At 34.8% G+C, this 18,946-nt stretch overlaps 1 protein-coding gene across 19 annotated transcripts in view; it reads right to left on the bottom strand.

The window, feature by feature from the left end:
* The window catches only part of KCNMA1 (potassium calcium-activated channel subfamily M alpha 1), a 514,017-nt gene that overhangs the window by 133,340 nt on the left and 361,731 nt on the right, over nt 1-18,946 (bottom strand). For all 19 annotated transcript variants that reach the window (XM_074874548.1, XM_074874549.1, XM_074874557.1 and 16 more), the window contains exons 13-15: nt 16,297-16,366; nt 14,320-14,475; nt 2,145-2,254 (exon numbers count right to left, since the gene is read on the bottom strand). In XM_074874548.1, the coding sequence (XP_074730649.1) occupies nt 2,145-2,254; nt 14,320-14,475; nt 16,297-16,366 (336 nt within the window). The remainder of the gene's footprint in view (nt 1-2,144; nt 2,255-14,319; nt 14,476-16,296; nt 16,367-18,946) is intronic.

Raw genomic sequence — 18,946 nt, 5'->3', positions numbered from 1 at the left:
ATATTGGAAATACATTGTTGGAAATAGTTCACACAGTACACACACATATACTCAGAGTTATAAATAAAACTTGCAGGCTGATGTTAACTTCTACTTCCATTCAATTCTTCACCTTGGTGTTGACATCAAGAGGTTGAAATTCTTCAAAAATATTGAGTGTCCCATCCCCATTGAAAGAGGAGATGTTTCTGCACTCTCTTTATGTTTGTTATCCAGACTGTATGGCAGCCTGTTTACCAAAGAATCACATTCGTAGACTGGCAATCAAGACCAATAAACAGACGATGCAGCACATGTCATTTAGTTTCAGTGTTTTAAAATGTCATTGACTGCATTAATTTTAAAAGCTAAATTACAAAAACTGTTCTCAAAGTCTATATATTTTGTGCATAGTTGATCACACTAAGCCAGATTTTATTTCTCCTTCACAAAACAATGCAATGGACTTTTTGCTGTCCTTCGGTTCTTCTGGAAATTGAATAGCCAATTCTCACAATAATGAAAACACCTACACACCACACTCATTAATATGTAACACTACATTTTAATTTTCAAGGTGCTTTAATTAACCTGAATTTAATAGAGTTATTAAGCTGTTGGAAAATTTGAGATACATCTTTTTTTTTAATTTAAACTAAGAAACACAGTTAATTAAGCCTCCAGATAATGAAATGCTTGAGGAGAGATACAAAGTTTAGCCATGTTTCTAAATCTCAGTAAATGCCCTATCTTTGTTGATTATTTTATCTCAACTCTACCAGCACAGTTAAATGAATGTCAGCTTTATGTCAAATACAGTCTCAGTCACATGTTTCTAAGAACTTGCATAGAAATTCAACTATGTGTGCAATGGTTTGGCATGGAAATTTAGTTTTCATGATTGTAGTTAGTGTAAACAGCATAAATTACCATTAATTCTGAATATAATGCAAATTTCTATTTCAATATAACCAGGGAAAGTTTTGTGATTATAGTAATAAACATTTTCCCTCAATAACCTAGTCACAGGCTGGTTAACACAGTGGAGGGATGGATTGTGAGCCCCTTTATTTTACTAGCAAATTGAAGACTGGCCTCTGTCATAGTTACATCCCAGAAAAAGACAGATTCTTAAATGGGTAACATATGGCTAAGAGTTGTTGCTCCCTCATACTTATGCCACAACCTATGTTTACACTACTGTGAAAATCAGAAACGGTGGGAGAAGTGAGAGAAGTTGAAGCAAAATCATTCTCCTTTACATAGGAGGTGATACCTTACTTCTTCCTCTGTTTTCTGCTCTAAGAATGGAGTCTGCAGAAGTTTTTCTATGTTATCTAGTTAGACAGCAAACTCTTCAGAGTAGGGTCTGTTTCTTTTCAAGCATTCAAACAGTCCCTAGCAAAAGCTGTCCACAGTCTTTGTTGTGACCTTTTGGCATGGCTAATTTGGTAAAGAAGAACAATGCCAACAGAGGAGGAAACATGACTGTGCTAAACTATCCTGACTATGTTTGTGGCCACAGTATTTATTATAGAAACCTTGTGCATACAAATGTCTCATTCACAGAAACATTCTAGGACAAATATAAGGATTTTCAGTCTCTAGAAATAAAGTTGTAGCATGGCTTATGCTATATGCTTCAAATACTCCTTTCTCATTACAGAATAGACATATTTTTTCTGACGTATTTCACTCGTTAAAAGTGTTTGCAACCAGTTCCACAGAGCTCTGGATGCCACACTGCTTATATGACTCCACCACATCTATTTAAATTAATGAATAGTTTCCTTGGAATGGATCATACGCCAAGACTGTGACATAGACAACCACTACTCAAAGAATGGGAATCATTAGAAGAAACAATAGGATAGCACTTATGAGTAAATAACTCAATTTAAATGGATTGCTGATGAATTTGTTCAACACTGAAAACATTTACGCTTTCATTTACAATCACTTAATTCCAAATCTCTTCTGAAAACAGGCATTACAATGTTTGGAATACTTCCATGCAGTGATTACTTTAATGTTTATTTTATTGGATCCCATCTGATGTAGCAACATTAGGACCATAGCAGAGTGAAAAGGTCTCCTGCAGAAACCTTAGATTTCACTTGAGAAAAGGCAAATACTTATGTATATTAATATGTATTTCTACTTACTCACAAACTGCAGGGAAGGACAAACCCACAAAGGCACTAGACAGATATTCTGTATACATTTCATTTGCAACTCCTTCCAGGTAGTATTTCTGCCACGTGTCCTCCTCAATCTAAAACAAAGAAACACAGATGCAGAGTTCTGAGTAAAACCAAAAGCTCTCTTTAAAATTTACAGCAACTTCTTAAACTTGAATCAAATTTTAAGAAATAAGTCAGTAGACTATTATGGCAATTAATATTGCTTATTTTCACAGGATTTCCTGGAGTGCCAAAAAGAATATGTCTGTGTACTCAGTAAATCAAGTATCCTATGTAAAAATAATACACTCAATTCTTGGCAAGCACATTCGGCATAAGGTGAAATAAGGTTGTACAGAGCTTGAGAAATAATGTTTCTCAATGATCTCTTTCTGAAAATTCTCTAGTGAAATGGTTGCATTATATTGTTATTTCAGTCTCTCTAACAATGTTTCAAATATTTTCACCTCATTTAGAAGTTGATCAGCAGTCAAAACTTATTTAAAATTATTAATTTTTTTCTTCTCTGCATCTGTAACTAACAAGGAAATTATAATAATAAGAGACATATATTGAAACAATTTCTTCAGTGGTCATCAGTGTTTTAGGACAACAACTGAAGAAAAACTTTACTGATAAATTCAGAGATCTTTTACTGTTGAAGGTATGAAGGAAACCAAGTCAGAGGTGCTACAGGACCACCATCAAAAGCTCAATATATTTGCCTAAGCAGAAGTTTCTAGTGATATCTGAGATGTGCATGCAATCCCATCTAGCTTCCAGCTGCTGCCCTGGGGTCCATGGATGTCATATATTTGTAAAGTTTATGTCTCAGAGAATCTATAAGGTCTTTCAATTAGCATCAAACATCTATATTAAGGTAACTGGATCAAGCCTCTTAGTGTCCATCAGCAGGAATAGCACTATAATTCAGAAGAGCAAAAACAAAGCTAGCTGTTATGACTGGAAATACTGCATATTCTGAAGCTGTTCACTGTTGAAATCCCAGGTCTCTGTACCATAATTTGTGCCATCATCCAAAGTTTCTTTGAGATTTGACTGTCATTCCCAATGAAACCTTCCTAGGCAAACTAAAGAAACCACCACAGGCAAGCAGCCTGAAATATCTAAGGCTTCACATGAAACAGTTGCTTCCCCTATTTATTACATCACCTTAAAACAGAGCAAAAATTTCAACCACAGTGGGACATTCCTGTGTGTAATTATCTCTTTGGCCTTATTCACTAATTGTGCTATATAATTGTGTGAACTGAGAAATACATATTTACAAGAATTATACACAGCACAAAAAATGTATGTTTGATAATACAGTATATATAAAATTAGCAAGAGACATGTAAATTACACCAGACTAGCAAAACCAATGTTATATATTTCTTTTTTCATATTACCACATTTACATTAACCAGAGTCTACCTGACTAGATAGCAAATAGGAAACAAGTAAAAGATAGAGAGATCTGAGATTTTAATTTTCTTAAATAAAGCACATGATTTTACAGATCATGGAAATACTTATCTTGTAATTTAGTTCATGCCTAAAAGCTATATTTTATTCTTTGCAAAAAAATAAAGACACTATTAGTTCCACTCTTTAGGTAGTCCCATGATGGTCTTCATCTTACAGAGCAGAGAGTGAGACAGTATTGAGTTCAGATGCGAAGGCCAAAATATTGGCATAACAAGGAAGTTTTGTTTTTGTTTTTGTTTTTTAACTATTGGTAGAGATTTGCAAAGCTACCAGAAAGGACTTGGATAACTATATATCTCTTAAATATTTCATAAATTGTCTTTTTCTGATATCCCCAGCTTCTCACGAAGCTCAGTCTACATTGTGTTAAGAAATGACAATACTAATCCTGCAGGAAACAAGAGCTGCAGCTGGGCCCAATTAAGTGGCAGAAAGGATGCTTGAGGAACATCCATCCTCATAAATTACTGCAGGTAAGGCTCAAGTGCTTTAATCTACATTGCTGATCTTGCTTGTCTAAAGTCCTAGAGCCAGTGTAATGGCAACCAGCTAAGTATGAGCCAGACTTTTTTTTTACATAGAGAACTCTCAGCATTTCATTCTTATCTAAGAATTCAGTCCAATAAGATAAACAAATTATTACTGCTTTAAAATGTTGTTCAGCTACATTACTGCCCATTATATCAAATGCCTTGGATAATGTCCAGTCAATGATTTTAATGGTATGAAATGCCTTATGGCAGCAAAACATAGGCCCGTATGTTCTTTATGGTAAAAGCATTCTGGTATGTTAGAAGGAGCATGGGGTTTGTTATGAAGATATAATCCAAACAGCAATATAAATGTACATCTCTGTCAGTATTCAAGAAAATAAATTATTACAAGTGACTTGAGTAAAGGTGTCCAAATTATTTTTTTCAGCTATTCAGCAATAAATCAAATTGAGAAAAGCATCTTTAAGCAACAATTTATCTTTGTGTCAAACTACAGTTGTTTTAAAACAGCATTAAAGCAAGAGGTTCTTGCATAACATGCAGAGATTAAAGGAAATCTCACCACGTAAATTCAAAAAAGGATAAAAATTTAAGATGGGAAAAATTAAAGCACATACTCTAATCACCAGAAAGTCCAGGTCTGTGACCAACAACATACTCTATGCATTTACAATGTATCCAGCAACTCTTTTTCTGCCTCTTAAATTTAAAAATGAACTCATGCTTACAAGAATATCATTCGATACTTTTTTCTGGATATTAATTCTATTTTTTCTTTAACTGGTTTGTTTGTATCGTTGTTTCATTAGGTTTGCTTCTTATTATACTACTCTAAATTATGCTTCTAAACAAGGTATAATCAGATGAACACATTAAGTGTTTAACAAAACATTTAAGCTAAGTAATTGATATTTTAAAATTTTACACTAAATCTTTAGGAACTTTCAAAATCTTACATGCTTTAGGAAATAAAATTGTATGAGCACAAGCTGTAAAAGTAAACTACATTTTAAAAACAAAAGCTATAACTGTTACAGAGTCCCATTCATTCCCCAAGAGTCTAGAACGGATTTTTCATGTTCCTTCTTATACACTTTCATTAAGCACTTAATATTTTCTATAAGTCTTAAATTATAGTTCTGTATTCCATATTCTTACTCCGGTTCCAAATCACAAAGCTCACAAAACCCTATAAAGTAAAAATTCTATAGAAATACAGTGATGTTTGCCTTCCTACTACTTTTTTCACTCTTTTGGAGAGTTGCCTTCATCTCCGCTTCCCCTGCCTGCAGTTCCATAAGTCTCTGCCATTGACTATGCCTCTTTGTTTCTCTTCTCTACCATATCATTACCTAACATCACCCACAATACCAACAGAACTGTTTCTCTAGGCTAATGTCCTATATATTTTACTTTCTATTTCCCTTTGAACTCCTTTATCCAAATGGAAATGTCAGGCTGCCTAACTGACAGGTACTACAGGATGCAGAGCCACCAACTGATAGTGCTTTCACTGACAGAGTTCTTTATCTTACTTCCCCATCAGCAGTGATTCCACCTCCTCTTTCAAACTCCTCTTTTAGGCTTATAATGTGGTTATCTTCTTTGCCTGCTTCAACTCAGTCACTTATTCTATGCTTAAATCATACAGACTTCTTGTCTTCCCACTAATCAGTATAATCTGTGAAAAAATGTCTAAATCATATCAGAAAAAAATTCACTTTTAAAAGCTTTAAGAAACACAAAGACAAATTCCATGTTGAACTAGCATTTTATGGATACCCAGTACCAAAAAAGTGAGAGATGCAGTAGTGTCATACCTACTAAACTCAGTGAGCAAAACCTGGATTACATTATTCGTTACCAGGAATTAAAGCAACAGCCCATTAAAAGGCTTCAGAAAGGGAATTACAGATGAACCTCTATGCTTGAAGAAGAACATGTCAGAAGTGCAGTGCCCTAGCAGCATATATGAGCTACAGCTCTGCTAATTGTCTAACTTAAAAGAAGCATTTTCATTCCATGTCCACACATGGCTTGTATTGAAATGCTATAATCATAATGCTGAGCTTTTCGAACTCTTTTACAACTTAAAAGCACTTCTTCCCTGTAATAGCCTGATCCACAGCTCATTTAAACCACTCAAACCTTCTCTACTGTTTCAGACATGCTTAGGATCATTGTCTGAACAGCACTAAGCAGAAAAAAAGAACATTGTGTTTTGACATAATGATTTGAGTAAGAAAAAAATAAAATACATTTCAGATTATATAATTATTATGTTAGATTATTAAATATCATGTATATTATATATTTAATAATACTATTGCTTTTATATTATATTATAATATATTACTTTATAGTATAATATAACTTTCATTGAAATTTGGTGTGACACGAATCTCTTGGACAAACAATTTTCCAATGTTTAAAAAAAAATCTGAATCCCACAGTTATTTTGACAAGTATTTTATATGTTTGCATTTTTATCCTACACGCTGAGTACTAATTTGGGATTCACCAATCTTTTCCCCATGTTAAACAAGTCAAAAGGCACTCTTTCAAAAGAATGTTCTAAAGAATAGAAGAATTAAAAACTTTAAGAAAACAGTGAAATATAAATGACAATGAACTTATTTCTTTTAAATTTTCTTCTGCTGTTGATAGGCTGCCAAGTAACCAGTAACTTTAGTTCTGGAGAAGTAAACAACTGCAAGAATAAATTGCACTATGGAGATGTTTCAAATCATACACTCCCTGACAAGTGAGCTGCAAACAATCAAGAGAAATTTCTTCCACAGAAATTGTTTCTCCATTCAGAGACCATGTGGGATGCTAAAAGGGATTTGCACTGTGTTATTCTTCACCACACACAGAGAAGCTCTATCACGTTTTTTTATAACCCTTTTATTTATGCAAAGCTTGCAAATGTTGCTGATCAGCAACTCTTTATATACAGAAAACATATAAAGTGCAGGCTTGGTAAAAAATAAGAGTAATGATAGCAAGGACATGTTTGTAACTTATGGTCTATTTTGTGGCTTTTTCTTAGATTGACACCACCTGGGGTTGGAAAAAAATATACAAATACATTACGTGTTTCTGCTTTCTTCCCTTGCTTTCTTTTCTTTAGGCAGATGGTTTTGATTTGGAGGAAGGAACTGCAGATCAGACCTATAGTTAAGTACTCGCCCTTAGTCAAGGACCAAGAAAGGACTGGAAAAAACCAAACTCATTCACAAAGCAGTGATCAAGCTTCATAGATACTGATTAGTGCTAAATCAACCTTCAAGAAGTGTTTAAGAATGTTTAAGATATGCTCTGTTAGGATACTGTGAAATGTTGATTAATGAATTTAAAGAATTGCTGATATTTGGGATATTATACAATGTTATAATGCTAATAACAGACTAAAGATGATCTTTGCATTGTATCTCCGCCTGAACCATGACATTTTCCCTGTGATTTCAAAGAGAAAGATGTTTGCATGCCTGGTATTTCTTGAAAGGCAGTACCTGCTGGTCTGCTAGAAATGAAAATACTACTATTAAAAATGTCCAGTGTTCAATATTTCCTTCCTAATTCCTTGCGTCTTGCAGTTACCCTGAGTTTTAATAGAGCAATATTCCACAGATAAACATAATCTGTTTCTCCCATAATCCATGTCAGTGAGGTACTAATTTCAAAATCCTTCTTTCAAAAAGAACTTCCCCTGCATGATCTTAAGGAGAAGGCTTTGCAGGACATTCTGTTATTTTTATCCCTGAAGTTAAATGACTAACATGCTTCAGGCTGATACTGCAGCAACATAAGTAAATGTAACACTCTAGAAAGATAACAAAACAGCACAAATAGTGGTTGATGCAGCCACAGGGAATCATTCACTCTCTTCTACTGGTAACCACACTATAATAAGAATACACTTATTAAGAATAAGTACATAGCATTTTCTTTTGACTTTGATGTTAAATCATAGCAAACGTTGTCACAGGATGCTGTGTTGGTACAAAAAAGAAGTAATTTTTTTTCTTCAAAGACCTTACAAACTTAAAGAGGAAATTTTAGCAAAGGAACAAAAAATTAAATTATTCCAATCTCAGCTAGGAAGAAAGGTAAAGAGAGTTTAGGTAACTGTTGGACCTCACATAGAATCTGCCATACCACCACAGTGACTTGAATCTGCATCTTCCAAGTTCCTCTCCAGTACTGTAAGCACATGATTACCTTTCCCTGACTAGGTTACACCTCAATTCTGTCTCCTGAATAGCCATAAAACAAATCACCCACTAATTCAATAGCCTATATGAAGAATAGCTAGAAAATGACATAGTGTATCCCAAGAGAAGAAATCTAATTTTCATCTGTATCTTTTTTTAAGTCCCAATGCTCCTCTGCTCTCCTCTATCTGTATATAGATACAATGTTGTTATCAGCAAATATATTTACATAATACAATCATTTCCTACTGAGACATGGTGACAGAGATACAAAAAACCCATATACATCTTGCAACCACAACCGTTAGTATTGTCAGGAAAAAACCTAAACCCTTAATACATCCAGCCCTACCCCCTGGCAGTGTAATTATCAGGAGCTCTGTAGCCCCAACTGATGTATCTTGTTCATAGCATTTGGTTCTCAGTGTAATGATGTAAATAGTTACATGAAAGAGACTGAGTATATCTGAACCTGATAATGCTATATAATCTCATCTGTCAAGATCTAAGTCTCACTATCAACACAGAGAACTAATGCTAGAGTTGTCGTGTGACCTAGGATCTTTTTATTAAGGAAGTGACACAATGAAAATTCCTTTATAGCACAATGGAAGCAGCTGTAAAGTCTGCTCCCTAGCATTGAATAAACTCAGCTCATCACCACCCAGGAAAGAGCACAAAACAGTACAAAGCCTTTGAGAATAATTTCAGATGTTTGGAAGAAGACCATGCCTTTGATATTTTAGACATATTTTTACTTTGATAAACAGCCCTATCTAATTAAATAATAAAAATTCCCCCAAAAGTACAGTAAATTAATGAGTTAAATCTATTCATTATCTCTCCAGAATAGCACTTGAATATTTTAGTTCTGTTGTTAAAATGATCTTGCTTTATTCTAATGGTCTACTTTTTTGGTTCAGCATGTGGCCCACTATGGAGTATTTTGGCTAAGAGCATGCAATTCAGAAATTCTGAATGGTCTTCCCCAAATTATAAGGTTTGTATCAAAAGATTAAACTACATGAAAGTTGTTCCCTATTTCTGTTCTAAAATACATATAAAATTTTCTCTTCGAAGACGCCCAGAAGGCCATGTAGAGAAATGTTTTACAAAAAATGCCTAGAAAATAACATCTTCACCAAGGCAATTTTCTTGAGCCCTTGCCAAGCTCTTTTCATCTACTTTCATCTAACACAGGGACTCCTGCCTTCCTCTAGGCTCAGAACGCTTCCAGGGCTTCCTGACATTTAATTTTACAATTCTCTTCTCCATAGTATTGTGGGTATTTTTATAACAACATAGATGAGAATAAAAAGAAAGTACACAGAGAATATTCTTGATTGGTAGTTGAAAACAAGTTGTACATTGAAAGCAATGTATTTTAAACATTTTGTCACATTCACCTATAATGCCCTTTCAGTCCACCCAAATCACTGGTGTGAATGTCTGGTTTTATTATGCCTTTAGATATGGATATCAAAATCTGACAGAGAACTAATTGGCTGAAAGCAGTTCACACATTCTCAGCAAAGAGTGAATTCGTAGATTTACAGTCTTATAATTTAATTTCCTTAAGCACTATAAATTATCCAGTACCTCTTTACTCAATTCCATTGTCTGCTTAAATCAAAGGTAACAAGTATTCTTAGTGGTATAAAAATTTTACAACCTCAGACAACTATTCCCACAGTTCTTTCTGTATGCAAGAACTTTTTAAAAATTGTCATGAAAAAAGTATGTTTTATAAAACATCAAATATGTTCATTAAGATTACCTCTAATTTCAAGTAAGAGATATATGCATTTTTTCATTGTTCATACTAATGTAGAGTTTTATAATAGGTCACAGCAGAGAAAGTATTCTTGAAATATTATGACACCTAATTCTTTAGATGCTGGCCTTGATGGGTTTGAAATCAAAGTCATACAGGCTCTACTTTTAATATTTTCACATTTACAAAACAGGGCAGTAATCAATCATAATGCAAACGATAGATTGGTGTTGATCTATTTGAATGATTGACTGAAAAATGCATCCCACGGTAGACTTTTGTCCAAGACAAATATTAGTCTTATCTCAAGGACTGAACCTATTTGTAAATAGCTAACAGTTTTCAACCACAACAGTTTTCAATTCCTAGACTCAATGATTAAAAATATTACATTCAGGCAGACTTTTTAGAGAATAAAGTCCTTTGGTAACAGGCTAGATTAATATTTGGGGTAGATCCTGTGAGGTAGATCAGGTAATCAGTTTATTATGCAGTCTCCTCAAGAACGTCACAATAAATTGAAAAGTTGCATTTCCTCCCCACTCTCCTTTTAAAATTCTCCTTCATTTGAAGCAATTCACTGTTCATACCCTAGTCTCATACTTTAAAACAGTCCAAGGCTGCTCAGGTGGTCAAAAATAATTAGCAACCCAGCTGATGTGTTCCATCAGTGTAGGTAAGCACCTGACTGATGTAAATCTGTGTGGCTTTATTATGTCTCTCTTTCAGTCTGCACTAGAAAGGAATGTAGTGGGAGAAGTAGGCACCGCATATGTGTGGGTGCAAACAAGAGCTGCCAAAAGAGCCCACAGAACATTCTTGCTCTCAAAATAGCTTAGAGGAGAATTGAGACTGCTCTAGATCATTCTTCAGATCTGGAATGAGGTGTACCGTCTTACCAATAGAGCAAAGACAAAACTAATTTGTTTGTGGACTTGTGTTACACTCACGGACAACACTCCACATTTTATTAATTTATACGACAATACTAACTCATATTGGCTTCCATGGTTGTATACAGGGACAAAATTTGACCACCCTTACCTTTTATTCCATTTACTTATTTTTGCAATGTTTTTCATATGGGTAGACTTTTGGTAATCATTTGCTAATCCAAACAATACAGAAATTGCAGTACAGTATACTATTTCCATTTTTTCTGAGACTATGTGAGTAATAAAAAGTCACAATTACTTTTATTAATACAGCTATATAACAGTGTGTTATAAAAAGACTGGATTATTGAAATACAGTTTACAGGTGTAAAGTTCTTTTTTCCTCAACATATCATTTGTTGTACAATCTATCTTTCTTCCTTTAAATGTTTACAGAACCTTAATCTTTTTGAGTTGATTTCCTTTTTGTTCAGTTTGGTGCCAAAGAGAACATATAAGATTCCATATGAGATTACATTGCTAAAACCAAAAGTAAAATATTAGGAACAAATATAATATTTTGAGGTTTTCTGGTTTGTTTTACCTCTAATACTGGGCAGACTGTTTACACAAATCATTTTGCTGTAAAGAAACACATAATGAGTTAAACGTGTGCAATGTCACCATCAATCATATTCATTTGTGTTTGACTGACCAAACATTTATGACACATTAAATCACTTTCTAATCACATTATGAAGGAGGAGGAACAAACACACATTTCAAGCTTTCTTTAAAAAATACAGAAGTTTCAGTACATTTTCCTGGCAATCTCCTAACTCATGGGAGACTCCACTAATGTTTGCCCAAGGAATTTATGAAGATCTGACAGTACTTAAGTTCAGTGCTCTAAATGAAAAGGGGTGGAAGTTCTTTCAGGGAATGGACACCTTTCTTTTCAATAGAGTCCTCTTTAACAATTCCAATCAATGTAGTTTGCTTTTCTACAATACACTGTTGATTCACAGCCACCACTCAGTAATAGTTTTCTCTTTCAAATATAGGTTTAGAGTAAGACAGCCTGAAGAAAGAACATCCGTTCGGGTAAATAAAGAAACAAACCTTTTGTTGTTGCCAACTGAGTTGGATTTTCATGAAGAAATGTCTCAGTTCTTGTTATGTTTATTTTGCTTTAGATTTTAATATATTCAGAGATCTTTGGAAATTATATGCATTTCACTTGCCTGGACGATTAATTTTTAGTTAAGTGGCAGATACCTTTTTAACCAGTACTAACGGAGTCTTGCATTGTCCCAATGCACTATTTTATGACATTTTTTCTCTCACTGCCATCTGAAGATGACCTCTGAAGTAACACAAGTTAAGGTATGTCTGCACACTATTCTAACTGTATATAATCACAGGTACAAGAGCAAAACTGACATAGAAAGCTTCCTCTAAATGAAATTCATTGCTATTTTTAAGCTTATTCTGTATATATAGAAATACTCAGATGTAATCTGAGTAGTGCCTTGCAGAGCTGAGCCTTCATCTTAAAACTGTTCATCAGTGAGATAGTCCATTCTGTCACTGTACTGAAATTATTATAAGAATATCTTATAAAACAAGAACATATACTATTGAAGGTGGGTAAGATAATGGCATAAGTGGTTAGATATATTTTCTGGAAAGATGCTACCTTTACATTTGCAGTTTTTGACTTGTCTAAACATTTTAACTACAAATCCAGGCCATAAATGTGTGTGTGTCTAGTACAGTTCCCCATAATCAGACATTTGTACACTTTATCACTTTCTGAATCTCTCCATTTTCTCACTGTTAAGTTTAAATTCAGTAGTAAAATAACTTGAATTAAGACTGGGGCTTCTGAAGATACCCATATATTTGCATCTCCTTGAGAGAAAACTGTTCCCTTCTGATTTTGGAAAGAGCAAAAGTTTCATGTCTACTTATGATGTCAAGAGCAAATTCATAGAACAGGTTGCCTCAGTAATTTGGCTATATTAGTGTGACTGTTAAAATGTTTGAGACTCCTGAGAGTCTTGGGTTACCACAGCAGGCAGGAGTGAGGGAGACCAAAATGACCAGCAAGAAGAATGAAATTCATAAGATATATAGTTTTCTTTTGGGATATAAGTAGAAAGGATTAATATCAAAGTGACCATATGCTGATGAGTCATAGACAGTTCCCAAGTTTGGCTTTACTGAAGTTAAAGATTTATTTTTTTTCAGAACATGAATAAAGACATAAACATCATAACTGCAGACAGTAAAATGCAGAGCCCAGGCTTGTTTCCATATTGAAAACTGGCATTTTTTTGACTATATGTGATAGTCTGGAATATTTTTGACACACAGGAGTCTGCTGTCTCCAAAGGATACCTTAACAAGAAATTCAGGCCTTCATAAGAACTAAATAAAGACTCAGTGTCCTGCACTGACATGTGCATCTCTAGGAGAACAGTCCTGGCTTTCTCATCTGAGGACATTAGGCTTTTTTTTTTTTTTCCTTACTTGCACAACAGACTTGTAGTGGACCATGGCCCACCTTATACTCCAGTGTTTCCCATTCCATTAATAACACTCATGGGATTGTGAACTGACCATCCTTTATGTTTGAAATTGGTGTCCAAGAAAGGCACGAGGAAGAAAACACTGGTTGCTGCAATCAAGGCCTTGGTCCAGTGAACTAGTACAGCTGCTGTAGAAGTCTAGGAATAACTGCATTAAAATTTTGACATTTAAGTCCAAAAGAGCTCTTTGACTGAGAAGAAATAAATACACGAATGATGTTGTAGGAAGTTCAGGCTTCAGTTCCAACACATGTTCCTTATTTATTCTCATAGTCAGAGGTCCACTAGCCACTTGATGTAAAAGACTAAAATGATGAGTCCTTTTTTCTAGGTACTTTGTTGCTATACAGGACATACATAAATCATATTTTTGTTTTAGCAGCAGGGGCTTTTCTCATAGATAAACATGTGGTTTGTCTAAAACAAAGCAAAACACACCAACAGAAATATCTCCCTAGAAATGGGTGATGCTTTGAAAAACAGTTAAAGGCCAAACATTTTCTGAATAAAAATAAAAACATAACTTGATAGAACCTGGCTCATTGCCCGGTTTGCAGCAGAGAACTTTTGTATGGAAGTGTGTGCGGGTTTTTTTGTCTTACAAAATCTGTTAATGTGTCCCTATCTGTTTCATATTTGAGTCATGTTCTCTACTCAACTCTCTGACAAACTGAATTGCAGACTAATACATTATAATGAGACAAGACATTACCTTTATGAATGACCTCATAGAGAAGAGGTTGGCTAACATTGTTGAAAGGCCTGGTGCCAGGCAGCTCTGGGCTATGAAGCCCAGCTTCAGCTCAGCAAGACAGATCGCATCATCCCCTTCTTTCCAGTTCCAGCTTGGGATATTTAGCAGATGGGCCTGGGAAACAAACAAAATACCCCATAGGTTAAGCACCAGTAATACTTCCTCAAATACAGTACTGTATTGAAGGAGATGGCAGTAAATGATTTTCTTTGTTACTGGCTTGACTTTTTCTGAGTAGGCAGAAGAACTCCAAGTATTTTAGAATTTAATTCTATGCTAAGAAATGTTCTAATCTTACCTATTATAGATAAAATCTTACATTTCTCAAGCCATATTCTGGCTGTGACACTCTGCCACGCCCATCCTCAAACCTGAACGAACCACAGAATGTTGTAAAGTTTTCCTTCCCTTCTGTATATTCCTTTTACAGCACTTTGAGCTACTCTCTGATGCATAAGGCATATATATAATATACAGGAATCTAATATAACTTAGATTGCAACTCGTGTGAAGCTGCAACCTTTACAGGACATTGTCATTTAATACAGTATACACAACATCTTCTGTCTTTTCTGTTTCATTCCTTCCACCCCGAAGGATAGCATGTAGGGAAAATCCAAACTTTTTCCCAAGACTGCTATTTGTAAGGATAGAATAAAGAAAACAGCTGATCAAGACATATGTCCAGTATTGACAGTGATCAGTTAGATAGGTGTTAATATTGTTCAGTTACTGGCATAACTCTATCAGATTCTCTTTTCCATCTACCTTGTACATTTGCATAGACATAAGGAAACACAGAGGCCTTCATGCTTGTTTCCCTTCGTAAGTTAGTATCACAGTTCAGTGCTTTGATAACAGCTATTCTTGAGGACACATTCATTGGAAATACAAAGGACAAATGCAGTATTTAAAAGACCTTTCCCCCTGAACCTGTTAAAAGCAGAGAAACATCTTGATTCTATTATATGAAAAGACAGGCTCCTTCCATTCATGTATGGGAAGAGGGCATCACAAGCAACAGTAACTGCTCTTGTTCTAGACAAAGGTTACAGGTGTAAGGAGTTCCTAGCTGCCAGTAGTCAAAGCTTCTAAGTACCAGAATTACTGTGTATTTCATTGAATGAAGTCTACCTAGCCAAGGTTTTTTTCCAATGCTGGCAGTGTTTGATGCTTTCAGAAACAATAAAAGAAGCAGGTCACATATGAGTAGTCTGTCCTCTGATATATTCTTCCTAGCCCAGTTAATCAGTAGTTTATGGACTTTCTCATCTCAGTATTAAATGAATTGACCTCACTGTGTTTAAATGTCACAGATTTACCATAAAAAACATGCCAAATTCCTTTCCAAAGTGGATTTATAATTTTGATCTCCACAATATTTTTAGGAACAAATTCCACATCTGAATTATGTTTTACATGAAAAAATAATTTTATTTATTTTGTACCTGCAATTTGGCAATTTCAGGTCTACATTGTCATTCAAGAAACAAAAAAAATCACAATAAATCTCCAATAACACAATAATACTATGTTGCCTTTTTTTTTTTTTTTAAGTATCCACAAAGAATTGACTTCAGATGACTTGCCTGGGGGCCACCAATTCATCTTGGGTAGTTCTAGTGTAATAAGCTGAGCAAAACTTATAGAAGCTGAGCAGTTAAAGGCTCGTCTGGAATCAATAGCAACTATGGACACTGTAAGTTTGACAATTAGACCCTAGGCAATTAATAAATGTCAGGATTTTGATAAGGTCCCTTGCATATATAAATAAAACTGAATTACCTTGTAACTGGAGTACATTGCAATGCTTATTAGGATGTTTTTGTTTGGAAAGAAAAATGCTTACTATTACTGGAGCTAGAAAAATTGTGTATGAGTGAATGCAATATAGCAAAAACATCTGGAGAGAGATGCTGTTGGTCGTCACATTACCTTATTGTGATACTGCAACATCTGAGTGATAATTCTTATCTTCGGATGATAATTCTTTATTGAAATAACTCTAAAAATAAAAGAAAAAGCAATTAAAATAACTTTTAGCTGATAGGACATTTGGATAATGTATCTTAATACCTCTACTTTACTGTGTTGTTAAATCCCACAATTAAAACTGTACCCCCTTATTCATCTGGCTGTAAAGCATACTAATTGAAGTCAGACCTATGCAATATTTACATTTAGTCAAATTCAGTTAATAACCATCGGCTAATACTAGAGAACACTAAACTTCAGGAATTATTCAGCTGAATGGTTTGCTCTTACAGAATTTGCAGAAAAAGAAATTTATTTAGCAAATACTGTTCAAATACTGTACTCATTCTGTTAGGCAAATAACACACTTGCAATTACTATGTCATCTTCAGTGATTATCTTCATGTCTTTGAACCAACACAATGGACCAAATTTTTTAATGATGTCTGAAAGAATGCCCTTCTTTCTGCCCCATCACATATTATTTATTTATAGTTGCTAGACATTCATCATATTCAAACACCTTGAATTTTTATGGATTATTCCAAAGCTTGATATTGAAACTGATATCTGAATGCTGAATTTATAAAATATGTGGCTACTTCATAATCTGCAGATTTCCTGAATTCTTAATCATTTAGTGAGCCTAAAATCTACTCCGCTGTGTACAGATTAAGTGGCTGGAAAGAAAAATGTTTTGAGAAATGAGTGGATTGATAACATGTTATGAAGAGAGGAATATACAATTTAAAAATGAAAAAAGCATTGAACAGAGAAAGAAAGGTCAAAAAAAATCAGTTTTGCATACACAAACTAAAGGTAGAAAAGAGAAGATAAAACAATCAAAAAAAACCCCTGAACTGTTATGGAATCATCAGTCTCATAAGACTCAATGCCATAACTGTTTACTGGTTTATTGTAGAAAGTATCTTGCAAATTGCTGGTCTGGCTTGTGCTTTGAAGCATACCAAAGCTAGAGCATGAAACATAAAAAAAAAGTTGTATGCATGATTTTAATTTATATTCTCTTTTGGAAAGAGCAAACAAGTCTTCCTTCTAATTTTCCATTTCTTGCTGAATTATTTAATTAAATGTTCAATGTTGTTGGAGAAAACACAAGAGAATTCCACTCTCAAAATAACACTTTTGCATTTTGTTACATTAAATGTATTAAATCTATTAAGAATGCACTAATCTACAACTGGAATATTTTTGATGTATTTATGCAATTAATGTCAAAACAGTTTCTCACATTGCAACTCAAAAGCATGTTTGGAAAATGAAATTAGGCATAGTTAAGCCCTGCACCTTCCACAGACAGCCAGATCTCTTGCACGCAGTGAACTTTTTCCACAGGAGAAATTTTATTAATTTTTTTTAATTTCTCCTCTTCCTTCAATTCACAGAATGTAAACACATCAGTAAAGTGGGGTTATAACACTGGCCAATTCTATGCTAGAGAATTTTTAACAAATCATTGACATTAGTTTAGTCTGAAGAAGAGGATGCTGAGGGGAGACCTCATCGCCCTCTACAACTACCTGAAAGGAGGTTGCAGAGAGCTGGGGATGAGCCTCTTTAACCAAGTAACAAGTGATAGAACAAGAGGGAATGGCCTCAAGTTGTGCCAGGGAAGGTTTAGACTGGATATTAGGAAGTATTTCTTTCCAGAAGGGGTTGTTAGGTGTTGGAATGAGCTGCCCAGGGAGGTGGTGGAGTCCCCATCCCTGGAGTTGTTTAAGAGTTGGGTTGACATAGTGCTGAGGGATATGGTGTAGTTGGGAACTGTCAGTGTTAGGTTAATGGTTGGACTAGGTGATCTTCAGGTCTTTTCCAACCTAGATGATTCTGTGATTCTGTGATTTTAGTTTTTAAATGGAGAGACTGGTCTCATTAAAACTAAGGTTGTATGAACAAAACACAAACAATGGAATGGCTTAGGTTTGTTGTAACTCTAGCTGCAATCTACTGACTGACTCTTTCAACTCCTTCCTTCAGAGAACAGAAGGGGGAAGGCAGGACAAGATCTGGTGGTCCCTAATGTGGTAAGTGCCTTGTCAATCAAAATCAGCAGTGTTTGGTCTTCAGCGTAAAACAGAAGGATGAGCTAGAAGACCATTACCATCATGAAGTGTATACCTTGCTATCCCCTGACCAGCACAATTACTTGTAGGACCAGATGTATCAAGGAGCAATCAGGTATGAAATGATTAAGGGTGATTCTGTCCCATCATTAACAGCAGCCCATGCAGTACATGCACTCAAGCAACATACTGTTGCAACAAAATAATTGCATTCCCTTTCCCCTCATTTCTAAAGACAAACCCTAGGTCTTGCAAAACGACTAAAAGTACCAAAGCTTGTGCTCCAAATGTCTCTTCTGATACACTCTTTCTAAACCAGCTAAACTAAAACAGTTTAGGTAGGAATTTAGAGTATCCTCATCTCTGAACTTTTTAGACAATCTTGTAATTTGTCCCATAAAAACAAAAATCCTGCAATGTTCTTCAAGTGCCACAGATCAGCAATAAAGCTCCATGTGGGTATAGCCTATCTGGACACCAGAAGTTAGCTAATCAGAGTTAAGAACCAAAAACCTCTTAAAAACTAA

Source organism: Strix uralensis, chromosome 7, assembly GCF_047716275.1.
Source record: "Strix uralensis isolate ZFMK-TIS-50842 chromosome 7, bStrUra1, whole genome shotgun sequence".
In the NCBI taxonomy this organism is placed as follows: Eukaryota; Metazoa; Chordata; class Aves; order Strigiformes; family Strigidae; genus Strix; species Strix uralensis.
Note: the sequence above shows the minus strand (reverse complement) of the source record. Positions and strands in the feature narration are given on the sequence as shown.